Source organism: Ranitomeya variabilis, chromosome 7, assembly GCF_051348905.1.
Source record: "Ranitomeya variabilis isolate aRanVar5 chromosome 7, aRanVar5.hap1, whole genome shotgun sequence".
Taxonomy (NCBI): Eukaryota; Metazoa; Chordata; class Amphibia; order Anura; family Dendrobatidae; genus Ranitomeya; species Ranitomeya variabilis.
In genome coordinates, this window is record NC_135238.1 from 141,371,747 (window position 1) to 141,386,824 (window position 15,078).

The 15,078-nt window shown below is 41.9% G+C and overlaps 1 protein-coding gene across 8 annotated transcripts in view; it reads right to left on the reverse strand.

Moving 5' to 3' along the window:
• Nucleotides 1-15,078, reverse strand: part of PARD3B (par-3 family cell polarity regulator beta) — a 2,038,921-nt gene that overhangs the window by 1,291,790 nt on the left and 732,053 nt on the right. For all 8 annotated transcript variants that reach the window (XM_077271962.1, XM_077271960.1, XM_077271958.1 and 5 more), the window contains exons 14-15: nt 8,671-8,770; nt 4,993-5,060 (exon numbers count right to left, since the gene is read on the reverse strand). In XM_077271962.1, the coding sequence (XP_077128077.1) occupies nt 4,993-5,060; nt 8,671-8,770 (168 nt within the window). The remainder of the gene's footprint in view (nt 1-4,992; nt 5,061-8,670; nt 8,771-15,078) is intronic.

Sequence of the window (15,078 nt, forward strand, 5' to 3'; positions counted from 1 at the left end):
GCACCGTTGCCCCATAGCTGTGCCATATAGTGCTCTGCACCGTTGCCCCATAGCTGTGCCATATATATAGTGCTCTGCACCGTTGCCCCATAGCTGTGCCATATATATAGTGCTCTGCACCGTTGCCCCATAGCTGTGCCATATATATAGTGCTCTGCACCGTTGCCCCATAGCTGTGCCATATATATAATGCTCTGCACCGTTGCCCCATAGCTGTGCCATATAGTGCTCTGCACCGTTGCCCCATAGCTGTGCCATATAGTGCTCTGCACCATTGCCCCCATAGCTGTGCCATATAGTGCTCTGCACAATTGCCCCATAGCTGTGCCATATATATAGTGCTCTGCACCGTTGCCCCATAGCTGTGCCATATAGTGCTCTGCACCATTGGCCCATAGCGGTGCCATATATATAGTGCTCTGCACCGTTGCCCCATAGCTGTGCCATATAGTGCTCTGCACCGTTGCCCCATAGCTGTGCCATATAGTGCTCTGCACCGTTGCCCCATAGATGCTCAACATAAAGCTGTGCCATTGCTGCTGCTGCAATAAAAATAATAAAACACATACTCACCTCTCTTGCTTGCAGATCCCCAGCGTCCCGTCCCGGCGTCTCTCCGCACTGACTGATCAGGCAGAGGGCGGCGCGCACACTACATGCGTCATTGCGCCCTCTGACCTGCACAGTCAGAGCGGAGAGACGCCGGGAAGATGGTGTGGCGCCCGGCGTGTGGAACGAGGGAAGGTAAATATGACATACTTACCTGCTCCCGGCGTCCCGCTCCTTCCCCCGGACAGCTGGTCTTCGGCGCCGCAGCCTCTTCCTCTATCAGCGGTCACCGGCACCGCTTCATTAGAGAAATGAATAGGCGGCTCCGCCCCTATGGGAGGTGGAGCAGCCTATTAATTTCTCTAATGAGCGGTCCCATGTGACCGCTGAACAGGGGAAGAGCTGCGGCACCCGGAGACCGTGGGACGGGCAGGGGGAGCGCCAGGAACGCCGGAACTAGGTGAGTATATGACAGTCCTCACCCGCCGACCCCACCACCGATCATGACTCGAGTATAAGCCGAGAGGGGCACTTTCAGCCCAAAAATTTGGGCTGAAAATCTCGGCTTATACTCGAGTATATACGGTAACTTTGTTCCTATTGTGTTTTTACCATGTGACCTTACTATTTTATCATGTGACTTGTTCTTATCATGTGACCTGCTGACTTTGAATTTTATTGGTTGCTATTTGTTTAAATACCTCTTCCTGCTTTCCATTAATAAACTTCCACCTGATGAAGACGGTTTAACCGTTGAAACGTGTTGTGGTTCAACACTAAAATCCTTGTTTTGGTCTCATTTCCAGCGCTCCTAGGTCCGTTATTACTATTAAGGACAGGCAACAAGCACAAGAGACTTGTTTGGGCTAAAGAACACAAGGAATGGACATTAGACCAGTGGAAATCTGTGCTTTGGTCTGAAGAGTCCAAATTTGAGATCTTTAGTTCCAACCACTGTGTCTTTGTGCGACGGCGAAAATGTGAACGGATGGACTCTACATGCCTGGTTCCCACCGTGAAGCATGGAGGAGGAGGTGTGATGGTGTGGGGGTGCTTTGCTGGTGATACTGTTGGGGATTTATTCAAAATTGAAGGCATACTGAACCAGCATGGCCACCACAGCATCTTGCAGTGGCATGCTATTCCATCCAGTTTGCGTTTAGGTGGACCATCATTTATTTTTTAACAGGACAATGACCCCAAACACACCTCCAGGCTGTGTAAGGGCTATTTGACTAAGAAGGAGAGTGATGGGGTGCTACGCCAGATGACCTGGCCTCCACAGTCACCAGACCTGAACCCTGACCGCAGAGTGAAGGCAAAAGGACCAAGTGCTAAGCATCTCTGGGAACTCCTTCAAGATTGTTGAAAGACCATTCCCAGTGACTACCTCTTGAAGCTCATCAAGAGAATGCCAAGAGTGTGCAAAGCAGTCATCAAAGCAAAGGATGGCTACTTTGGAGAACCTAGAATATAAGACATAATTTCAGTTGTTTCCCACTTTTTTGTTAAGTATATAATTCCACATTTGTCAATTCACAGTTTTGATGATTTCAGCGTGAATGTACAATTTTCATTTTCATGAAAATACAGAAAAATCTGTAAATGAGAAGGTGTGTCCAAACTTTTGGTCTGTACTGTATATATATATATATATATATATATATATATATATATATATATATATATATTTATGAATTTTTATCAGGTTTAATAAATATATATATATATATATATATATATATATGTATATATATATATATATATATATATATATATATATATATATATATATATATATATATATATATATATATACATTAAACCTGATAAAAATTCAGCAAAACCTGTTTGCTTAACAGAGGGAAGGTTTTGTCTGCAGAAAAAAACGCAGCAAAAAAGCAATGTGTGAACATAACTTAATACAGTGCAGTATTGCCCTTTTTCCTGACTTAGTATTTTCAGCAGCTACTTAGTAAAGCACACACCAGAGAGCACATGCCAGAGAAGACACCAAAGTTGAACTTTTTGGCCAATAACATAAACACTATGTCTGGCGACAAACCAACACAGCTAATCACTCCAAGAACACCATCCTCACAGTGAAATATGGAGGTGACAGCATCTTGCTGTGGGCATGTTTTTCAGCAGCAGGGCCAGTAAAAATGGCCTGAGTCAAGGGGCAGATGGATGGTGCGAATTTCCTTGATATCCAGTCTGTCAGTGATTTGAGACTGGGATGAAGGTTCACCTTCAAACAAGACAATGACCCAAAGGATACTGCAAAGGCAACACTTGAATGGTTTAAGTGGAAATGTGGAAATGTTTTTGAGTGGCCTAGTCAAAGCCCAGACCGTAATCCAATTGAGAATCAGTGGTGAGACTTGAAGACTGATGATCACCAGAGGAAACCATCTAACTTAAAGGGGATGGAGCAGTTTTGCCTTGATGAATGGGAAAAATTCCAGTGGCAAGATGTGTAAAACTCATAGAGACTTATCCAAAGCGACTTGCAGCTGTAATTGGAGCAAAAGGAGACTCTACAGAGTACTGACTTTAGCAGGGTGAATAAATATGCACATGCCAATATTTAGCTATTTGATCCCTCAAATGTAATTCATGTCTATAATTTTCTCAACACAAACTTATACTATTTAGTGATGACGCATCACACACAAATTGGATAACAAAAAATATTTAAACACAGGTTGTAAAGTAATAAAATAGTTAAAAAGCCAAATGGGGTTAATACTTTTGCAAGCCACTGAACTAACTGATGAGGTGCTGCATAAAAAAATTTATATATATATGAAAGCACATGATTCATAAAAACATGGTGTACATCTATAGAGATTTCTTCCATTTTTACACAGGGTTATGTTGGAGGTCTTAGGCTACATTCCCACAATGAGTATTTGGCAGGTTTTGGATGTTGCAGATTTTTTCCAGCATTTCTGCACCAATTGGGTAAGTTTGGTTGTGTTTTTGAGTTAATTTTTTAACATGTGTTTATCATGTTTTTGACGCTGTGGTTTTTAGCTCTGTTTGGCGAGTCATGCTTTAAGAAAAGCTGCTTTGTTTTTGATATTTCTTGGTATTTGGCTTTGACAAAGCTTTATTGATATTGTCATGTGTGGATCACATGCATTTTATACCTCTGGATTTTCCACATCTAAAGCAAGTCTATGGGGAAAATTTGCACGTAAAACTCGGCGTATTCGCAAGAGAAACGGACATGTTGCAGATTTTAAAAAAAACACCTCAGGTCAGTTTATTTATTTATTATGCACTGCAATCTATCAATGTTTTACATTACTTATTACACCATTTTTAGTACCCACGCCAAAACCTAAGAATAGCATGAGCAGTGAATCTTTCGGTGTGAAGTAGGACATATTTATAGATGATTTCTATATAAAAGTCCAAGAGGCAGGTCTCGCCAGCTTCTCTCCCCCGCCTGTTCAGCTACGCACACATAGGAAAAATCCTGCTCATCCAGCTGAATGGGCTGGGAGAAGCCGGCCTCTTGGACTAGTCACATTGTCCCTGGCTGTGCTTTCAATATGTGTTAAGGTACCGTCACATTAAGCGACGCTGCAGCGATAACGACAACGATGCCGATCGCTGCAGCGTCGCTGTTTGATCGCTGGAGAGCTGTCACACAGACCGCTCTCCAGCGATCAACGATGCCGAGGTCCCCTGGTAACCAGGGTAAACATCGGGTAACTAAGCGCAGGGCCGCGCTTAGTAACCCGATGTTTACCCTGGTTACCAGCGTAAAATGTAAAAAAAACAAACAGCACATACTTACATTCACGTCCCCCTGCGTCCACTTCCTGACTGACTGAGCGCCGTACAGTGAGAGCAGAGCGGTGACGTCACCGCTGTGCTGCTTTCACTTTCACTTTGCGGCGCTGAGTCAGAGGAGGAAGCAGACTGCAGGGGACGCAATGTGAGTATGTGCTGTTTGTTTTTTTTACATTTTACGCTGGTAACCAGGGTAAACATCGGGTTACTAAGCGCGGCCCCGCGCTTAGTTACCCGATGTTTACCCTGGTTACCAGTGTAAAATATCGCTGGTATCGTTGCATTTGGTGTCAAACACAACGATACACAGCGATCAAACGACCAAATAAAGTTCTGGACTTTATTCAGCGACCAGCGACATCACAGCAGGATCCTGATCGCTGCTGCGTGTCAAACTAAACGATATCGCTAGCGAGGACGCTGCAACGTCACGGATTGCTAGCGATATCGTTATAAAGTCGTTTAGTGTGACGGTACCTTTACTCTGAAACATCAATGCATTTTAGACTGAAACACTCATGTTCAGAACACAGGAGGCGGTCACGGATTCATGCTACCCGTGACTGGCGAAGTGTGAATCTGCTAACAATTTTCCTTTAAGAAACTGATGTCACTAATCGTGAAAATGTCACTTACCAAGATCCATGCTCTTTGAGGTCTTCAGATTGTAGGCATCCGACTGCTGGGATCTTTCCATTTCTGAACTGTTTACAAAACAAATATATATTAATATTTATCTAACATATTATAACATATTATGCAGTAGATACTATGCAACACAAACTTTTTTTAATACTACACACTACAAATTCTCATCTGAGGGTTTCATCCAGATTAAGGTATGTAGCTGGATACCCAGATTCACCTTAGTACTGTCCCTAATGTCATAACTCAGAGGAGCAATCTAGATGACGGTCTAGTACAAGTGTGCTCCTCATTTTCCAAGAGCTACATTATCACATCGAACCACTCTAAAAGAAGTATTACCTTTTCAGGCATATGTTACATAGATACGGGACATTTGCAGATTCAACTATCCTACCTAATCGAAGTATAGGAGTCATCTTTTTCACCCAAGTAGCATTTCAAACATGTATAGACTAACCCCAAATGTATGTTGCTTCCTCCATTAGAGACTATGGGTGATGTGACAACAGCCAAGTCATCCACCTCTAACTTCTGATCCTGATATATGAGGGGTTTGCTATCCAGTGCCCCACTACTCCTGACCGGTCCCTGCCCCAACACTACACACCTCTCTTTTTTAATCATTTTTGTGCCCAGATGGCTGGGGGGCGACACAGTATGGCTTTGCAAACCACATGTGGCCATCAGGCTGTGCACCTCTGGTCTACTATAAAAAAGCTGCTTTCTCTACAGACATATTTTACCATGTACTCATCCATACCTGCTATCTCGCCAAATGTCTGTGCTATTACAGACAAATTCAGACTTCTAGGGTTACAAATTAAGCTGTTAAATATAATTTTATTTATGCAGAACTCAACAGACAGAGAGGAAAGATGACACTAACACATCTGTGTGTCTTGAAACAATTTTAACAAAATTGTTATAGCATGACAGGCATTTCTCCAATCATGTTGTTCAGTTAGGAAGACCAATTAAACACATATGAAGATGTCAAAATGAAAATGAAGTAATGAAGAATATATCAACAGCAATGTATGCAGTAATAATCATTCCTTCCACTGAGAACTGTGCTCTAGTTACTACTTATCAATCTGCAAAATACATCAATCTGCTTGGTCTGTTCTATAACATGCTGCCCAAAGACTGGCTGAAACATGCTGCCAACATGCTCTATTAGGCCCAGGGCCGTATTTGCCACTAGACACGTGAGGGCACATGCCTAGGGCGGGGACAATGCGGGGGTGGCACCTGAGCAAGGGTTGTTTTTTTTATAAAAGCTGGGTCACCTCCCGACCGCCCCCCAGGCCCCCCGCCCGGCCGCCTCCCACCCACCCTCCTTGAAGATGATACTCACCCTGTTCCAGTGATGCCTGGTCTCGGCTTCTGCAGCGCTCATGAATGAGCGGTCACGTGGTACCGCTCATTAAGGTCATGAATATGCACATATTCATGACCTTAATGAGCGGTATCACGTGACCGCTCACGCAGGAAGAAGGTGTTGCGCCGGGAGTCGGGACAGAGCCAGAGGGATGTTGGCGCAGCCACGCGGTGAGGAACAGGTAAGTATGAGGGACGGAGGGACGGGGGGACAGGGGAGGGAGGATGAAGGAGGACGGTAAGCCACACCATTCAAGATGGGAGCGGGGGTGGGGTGGAGAGATGAGCCATGCATACAGGGGGGTATGAGCCATGCATACAGGAGGGGGAATATGAGCCATGCATACAGGAGGGGGAATATGAGCCATGCATACAGGGGGGAATATGAGCCATGCATACAGGGGGGAATAGGAGCCATGCATACAGGAGGGGGAATATGAGCCATGCATACAGGGGGGAATATGAGCCATGCATACAGGGGGGAATAGGAGCCATGCATACAGGAGGGGGAATATGAGCCATGCATACAGGGGGAATATGAGCCATGCATACAGGAGGGGGGTCATTATACAGTATTAAGCATCATGTGGCATCATTATACAGTATTGAGAACTGTGTGACCATTATACAGTATGGAGCACTATGTGTGGCCATTATACAGTATGGATCACTGTGTGGCCATTATACATTGTGGAGCATCATGTGTGGCCATTATACAGTATTGAGCATCATGTGTGGCCATTATACAGTATGGGGAACTGTGTGTGGCCATTATACAGTATGGAACATCATGTGTGGTGGCCGTTATACAGTATTGAGCATCATGTGTGGCTATTATACAGTATGGAGCATCATGTGTGTCCATTATACAGTATTGAGCATCATGTGTGGCCATTATACAGTATGGAGCATCATGTGTGGCCATTATACAGTATTGAGCATCATGTGTGGCCATTATACAGTACGGAGCACTGTGGCCATATTTTTTGTTTGTTTATAATTATTGTATATAAAACAGTGTGATCAGCAGTGCTAAATGGGTGTGGTTGGGACATGGATATGGGTGTGACTAGTTGTGAAATGGGTGTGGTCAGATGTGTGGCCTAAAATTTGCTGTGGCGCACTAAGCGCACCGCAAACTTTATATCTCCTTCCCTTCTTCAAAAGTTGGGAGGTATGGTACCACATTTGCCAGATCATGGCAAGTGCCACAAATCCCATAGGGAATGAATGAGGCCGAACGCAGTGTTGCCGTAAGTGATCCGTTACGTGGCAGATACAGAAAAACTGCCGGATCTGCTGCAAAAGGCTACTTTCACATCAGCGATTCTTGCCAAAGTCACTGCCGATAGTGTCATACTCACCAAAGGGGGAGGCAGCACTAAAAGTGCCTAGGGCAGCAGAAACTCTAAATGCGGCCCTGATTAGGCCATAAGGAAGACGTTTAGGACACCTTCTATAAGTCAGAGCAGAACCAATGGCTTTTATTCAGCAGTATCTGCCCCATACATCTATTACAAGGACAACCATTCATCCAGTTGCTCAACACGTTAGATCTATATTTTTTTATATAATGGCAGGAGTAGGTATTGCAGCAATCAGCACACAATAAGTTATTTAGGATTATGTGAAGAGGTCTGATTAACCACAAATCAGATCTCCTGCTTTGCACTAATGAGGATCATCTCCCCAGAAACATGCATCCGCAATGGAGAGTCTGGTTTGGCTTTTATCCTAAGTCATGTGACAAGGGTCATTTTAAGGGTCGATAATAACTTTTAGGATTTCTACATGCAATAGGTGGCACTGGAGATTAAGTCTTCTTCTTCTCTGAAGAGATCATTTGCATAAGAAAAAAATACTATAGATACTGCCTGCCATACACAGTGTAGGCATAATTTTTGGCAGTCTGAGTATTTGAGTAAGGCATGGAGATGCAGGTGTTGATGCCTTGCCTCAAATAAGGATGCTGCCAAAAATTATTTTCTGACAAAGCACTATGCAACTCCGTCATCTCATCATCATTTCAGTCAGTGGCCCCGTCTGCACAAACATCCAAACCCTGTTTTCTAGGGCTTAAGACATAAGCCCTGATGGAACCACTGACATGAGGCTCAAACGTGATGTGAACATACGTAGCCTTATACTTTATAGACAATATTACTCAAAATGAATTAACTATATCTTTCTATAAACATACATAAATGTAGACAATCTGAGGCAGCATTGGTATGAAGGTGAATGTGTGAGATTAGCATTATCTATTAAGTACCTTGGCGAACATACCTGAAATCGGAGTACTTCATTCTGATAGTTTCTTTTGAATTAGGTGTTAAAGAGGGATGAACATCTTTCTCCAAAAACCTATTATCAAAACTGGAAGAACCTGTTATGAATAATATTTAGAGAAAGTAGAGTTACTGGGATGAAATAACTGTCTCTAAACGAACGCTCTGCTGGCCTTCAACCTTCCAAAAAACCTTCAACACAAGTGGAGGTTTTACTAAATATATTTTGTAGATCACTATAATTTTTTAAACTCAGAAGAAAGACAACAATGAGAATCATCTCTGTGCTCCAATGAAAAGTCAGATAATGTCAAAAGTGTCTGTGCTGCGAATTTCAGATGCAGAATTTCATACTGTAAATTGAATTTTCAGAAACTGCATGAACATTTGCCTCAGATACTCTTACACATTTTACTTTTCTTCAACTTACTATTGTGACATATGTTTCTGTTAATCTTAACTGCTTATTGCTTTCCTTTTCCCCTTCAGTGGCATCTCCGCAAGCAAACATGGCACAGATGGGGTTTGGCTTTTTATTGTTTGATCATATGGTGAATTCTTCCTTTAAGAACACCCATAGGATATTTGAAAAAAAAAAAATGGTCATTTGAAATGCAGTGTTCCTAAAGCATGTAATTCTTCCGTAAGAAACAACAAACAGAATTTAAAACGCTTTCAGAGGCGGAATGTTCTGTTTGATTTATCCAGAGCACACTGCAATGCGTGTAAATTGAACACAATTTAAATCAGTAGGCTTGTCACTACAAGCAGCTCGGGAAAGATGATATGCTGGAAAGTGAAAAGATAAGCCGATAAACCACACACCAAAGCAAATTGATAAATGCAGATTCAAAAGGTACAAAAAGCAAAATAACTTTCAGTCGAGTCCACAACTTAACACAGAGATTGATGCTCGAAGATGCAGAGATATACAGCACCAAAGGAGAATTTAAAAGCCTTATAAGTGCCGTGGGGTCAACATTTTTCTTGACTTCAAAATCAAAACAGCAAATTTTCAATACATTTCATTCCCATTTGTAAGTAATGGAATTGTTTAGGGATTGGCATGAGTTCAGTTATAGTGAGAGACATGAAGAGAGTACACAAATGACAAGATGCAAAGTTGATAAGTTAATACTATTTCAAAAGTTAGGCTGGAGTCTACTTCAAATTCATTATTTTTGTAATGACATTAGTGTAATTCACATCCTGATACAAAGACATGCTCTTTAAAGGAGTGATCCAGGACTATTTAACCCCTTAACTCCTGGAGCTTTTTCGGTTTTGGTTTTCGTTTTTTTGCTCCCCTTCTTCTCAGAGCCATAACTTTTTTATTTTTGTGTCAATATGGACATGTGAGGGCTTGTTTTTTTGCAGGACGAGTTGTACTGTTGAACGACACCATTGGTTTTACCATATTGTGTACTAGAAAACGGGAAAAATATTTCAAGTGCAGTGACATTGCAAAAAAAGTGCAATCCCACACTTGTTTTTTGTTTGTTTTCTGTTACTAGATTCAATAAATGCTAAAACTGACTTGCCATTATGATTCTCCAGGTCATTATGTGTTCATAGACACAAATCATGTCTAGGTTCTGTTTTATCTAAGTGGTGAAAAAAAAATCCAAACTCTGTTAAAAAAAAAATTGCACCATTTTCCGATACCCGTAGCATCTCCATTTTTCGTCATCTCGGGTCGGGTGAGGGCTTATTTTTTGTGTGCCAAGCTGACGTTTTTAATAATACCATTTTGGTGCAGATATGTTCTTTTAATCACCTGATATTGCATTTTAATGCAATGTCGCAGTGACAAAAAAAACCGTAATTTTGAAATTTTGACTTTTTTCTTGCTACAATGTTTACCGATCAGGTTAATCCTTTTTTTTATTGATCGATCGGTTGATTCTGAACACGACACTACCAAATATGTGTATGTTTGATTTTATTTTTATTGTTTTATTTTGAAAGGGGAAAAAAAAGGGGGTGATTTGAACTTTTATATTTTTTTTAAGATTTTTAAAGACTTTTCTTTTTTACTTTTGCCATGCTTCAATAGTCCCCATAGGAGACTAGAAGCTGCCACAACCCGATCGGCTCTGCTACATAAAGGTGATGGTCAGATCACCTCTATATAGCAGAATTGTTCACTTGCTATAAGCGCCAACCACTGAGAGGCGCTCACAGCAAGCTGACACTGACAACCATAGAAGTCTCCAGGAGACCTCAGGTTGTCATGCCAACACCGGTGACCAGCGACGGGGGGTCACTGGTGTGTGTATTTCTGACCCGATGGCCAGAAGCACAATTTAAATGCCGTTGTCAGAGTTCGACAGTGGCGTTTAACTGGTCAATAGCCACGGGTAGATAACGATTCCACCCTCGCCCATTGTGGGCACATGTCAGTTGTTCAAAACATCTGACATGTCCCCGGAAAGATGTGGGCTCACTGTCGGAGCCAAAATCAAAGGGAGGGACCCCGACATCAGTGAAAATGTACACAAGAAATCAGTAACGGGTTAAAGGAGTTATCCAGGACTATTTAAAGGGAATCTGTCAGTAGGGTCAACACTGCTAAAACATCTTTTTTGGGATGTAGGTCATACAAAGATGAATAAAATTATACCTGTGACCTGATGTCTTATTCCAGAGAAATCAATGCTTTTCTTTTATGTAAGTGACCTCTTCCAGGCTCCGGGGCGGATGGTGCCTGGAGATAACTCTGCCTCTAGAGCTTATTTTACATGAAGGGGGAGTTACCACTGAGACAAGTAACTAACACTGAACATGAGAAATAAATTTTGTCTCCATGCAAACACATTTTCCACCTCTTGAACTCTGCTGTATTGTAACAATACTAGTTGATGAGCCCGGCGTTGCCTGGGCATAGTAAATATCTGTGGTTAGTTATAGCACCTCACTTCTCTTATTTTCCCATCATGTCTCTCATTTTCCCCCTCACATCTCTCATTTTCCCCCTCACTCCTCTTATTTCCCCCCTCACTCCTCTCATTCCCCCCTAACACTTGTCATTTCGACCTCACATCTGTCATTTTCCAATCAATCCACTATTTTCCTTCACTCCTCTCATTTTGCACTCACACCTTTTCATTTTCACCTCACACCCCTCATTTTCACCTCACACCTTATTTTCCCCTCAGTATATACATGTTTGTCATCTCCCTTATATATAATATACACCTGTATGTAATCTCCCCTGTAAATAGTATATACCTGCTGTATGTCATCTCCTCCTGTATATTGTATATACATATGTGCCATCTCCTCCTGTATATAGTATATACCTATATGTTATCTCTTCTGTATATACTATATACCTGTATGTCATCTCCTCCTATATATAGTATATACCTGTATGTCATCTCCTGTATATAGTATATACCTGTATGTCATCTCCCCTGTATATAGTAAATACCTGCTGTATGTCATCTCCTCCTCTATATACCTATGTGTCATCTCCTCCTCTTTTATATAGTATATACCTGTATGTCATCTCCTACTGTATATAGTATATATGTGTGTCATCTCCTCCTGTATATAGTATATACCTGTAAGTCATCTCCTCCTGTATATAGTATATACCTGTGTGTCATCTGCTCCTGTATACAGCATATACCTGTGTGTCATCTCCTCCTGTATATAGTATGCACCTATATGTCATCTCCTCCTGTATATAGTATATACCTGTGTGTCATCTCCTCCTGTATATAGTATATACCTGTGTCATCTGCTCCTGTATAAAGTATATATCTGTGTGTTTTCTCCTCCTGTATATAGTATATGCGTGTGTCATCTCCCCTGTATATAGTATATACCTGTGTGTCATCTCCCCTGTATATAGTACATACCTGTGTGTCATCTCCTCCTGCATATAGTATATACCTGTGTGTCATCTCCCCTGTATATAGTATGTACCTGTATGTCATCTCCCCTGTATATAGTATATACCAGTGTGCCATCTCCTCCTTTTTATATATATATATATATATATATATATATATATATATATATATATATATATATATATATATGTGTGTCATTTCCTCCTGTATGTAGTATGTACCTGTATGTCATCTCATCCTGTATATAGTACATATCTGTGTCATCTCCTCCTGTATATAGCATATATCTGTGTGTCATCTCCTCCTGTATTAGACCTTGTTCACACATTATTTGGTCAGTATTTTACCTCAGTATTTTTAAGCTAAATTGGCAGCCTGATAAATCCCCAGCCAACAGGAAGCCCTCCCCCCTGGCAGTATATATTAGCTCACACATACACATAATAGGTCATGCGACTGACAGCTGCCGTATTTCCTATATGGTACATTTGTTGCTCTTTAGTTTGTCTGCTTATTAATCAGATTTATATTTTTGAAGGATAATACCAGACTTGTGTGTGTTTTAGGGCGAGTTTCATGTGTCAAGTTGTGTGTGTGTTGAGTTGCGTGTGGCGACATGCATGTAGCGACTTTTGTGAGATGAGTTTTATGTGGCGACATGCGTGTAGCAACTTTCTGTGTGTCGAATTGCATGTGACAGGTTAGTGTAGCAAGTTGTGTGCAGCAAGTTTTGCACATGGCGAGTTTTGCGCGTGGTGAGTTTTATGTGTGGTGCATTTTGAGTATGTGCAAGTTTTGTGTGAGGCAACTTTTGCATGTGTTGCAACTTTTGTGCATGTGGCAATTTTTCCATGTGTGCAAGTTTTGCGTGTGGCGAGTTTTGCATGTGTGGCGAGTTTTGTGTGAGCCTAGGTTTTCATGTGGCGAGTTTTGCGCGTGGCGAGTTTTGAGCGGTGACTTTTGTGTTTCGACTTTTATGTGGGGAGGTTGGTGTATGTGTGGTGAAATGTGTGCTGAGGGTGGTATATGTGTTCAAGCACGTGGTAGTGTGTGGCACATTTTGTGTGTGTGTTCATATCCCTGTGTGTGGTGAGTATCCCATGGAGGGGCCCCACCTTAGCAACTGTATGGAATATACTCTTTGGCGTCATCGCTCTCACTCTCTAAGTCCCCCTTGTTCACATCTGGCAGCTGTCAATTTGCCTCCAACACTTTTCCTTTCACTTTTTCCCCATTATGTAGATAGGGGCAAAATTGTTTGGTGAATTGGAACGTGCAGGGTTAAAATTTCGCCTCACAACATAGCCTGTGACGCTCTCGGGGTCCAGATGTGTGACTGTGCAAAATTTTGTGGCTGTAGCTGCGACGGTGCAGATGCCAATCCCGGACATACACACACACACATACACACACACACACACACACACATTCAGCTTTATATATTAGATTACACCCTGTCTACCTGATAGATAGAAGCTGAAACTGAGAGGAATCTGCAGATGTGTCAGGTAAAATCACACAGCTTTGCAGTGAGATCAGGAAAGCAGAGAGCGGTCATTACACATCACACTGGTAACCATTACACATCAAACTGTTAACTCCCCTCCATGTAAAACAAGCCCTGGAGGCAGAGTTATCTTCCAGGCAATCTCCTACCCAGAGACTGGAAGAGGTCAATTATATCAAGTAAAAAAAGATGATTTCTCAACAACAACAACAACAACACATCTGATATAAGGCATACAGGGATGACATTTTTCAGCAGTACATAACCTGTATGTCCTTATTAATACCTTAGCTAGGTCAAATGTGGTGACAGATTCTCTTTCATTTTGTTTTACTATGAGCCTAATAACTAACAGACAGGTAGTTGGCAACTACCTGCCTTTTGTGCCCGATGCAGAAAGGTCACAAACCGTCCCTACCAACGTTTCAATGGCTTCCACTTATGTCACAGAGCAGAGCAGCGGCTTTTGTTTTGCTCTGCTGATGTCATGCTGATTGACAGCCTGCTTCCCACTGCCCAACTTCAAGGAGCCAGCTGTTACTCAGAATGACATTGGCAGTAATGCCTCAGCAACAGAACCATAAAAAGAAGAGCTTCTCGCTTGACGTAGAGCAGCTGAATCACTGGCAGGAGGGGTCTGTGATCACTCTGAGCAGACACTGGTTAGAGTAGGCAGGTAGTTGCCTTTTTTCACATTCTGCCTGTTCATTTTTAGACACATAGTAAAAGAAAATAAAAAAAGTCTTGAACAACCCTTTGAATTCAAAGGGAAGTGCAAAAAATGAAATAATTTAGAATGCTTTGCTATCTCGTCAACAATGCTATAAAGATTTTCTACCACATACTTTTGCAGTCCTGCCTTACGACATGTCCTCCATGGAGATAACATATCATTTGTGCATGCTACTGTATTTTTACTTCACTATAGTCCATACAGGATTACTGTCGAAAGTGAATGGACACCTATTATGGTGACATGTCATCACACTGGAGTATAGATAAATTTAGCGGAATGTGATGAACAACAGAGGTTTACCAT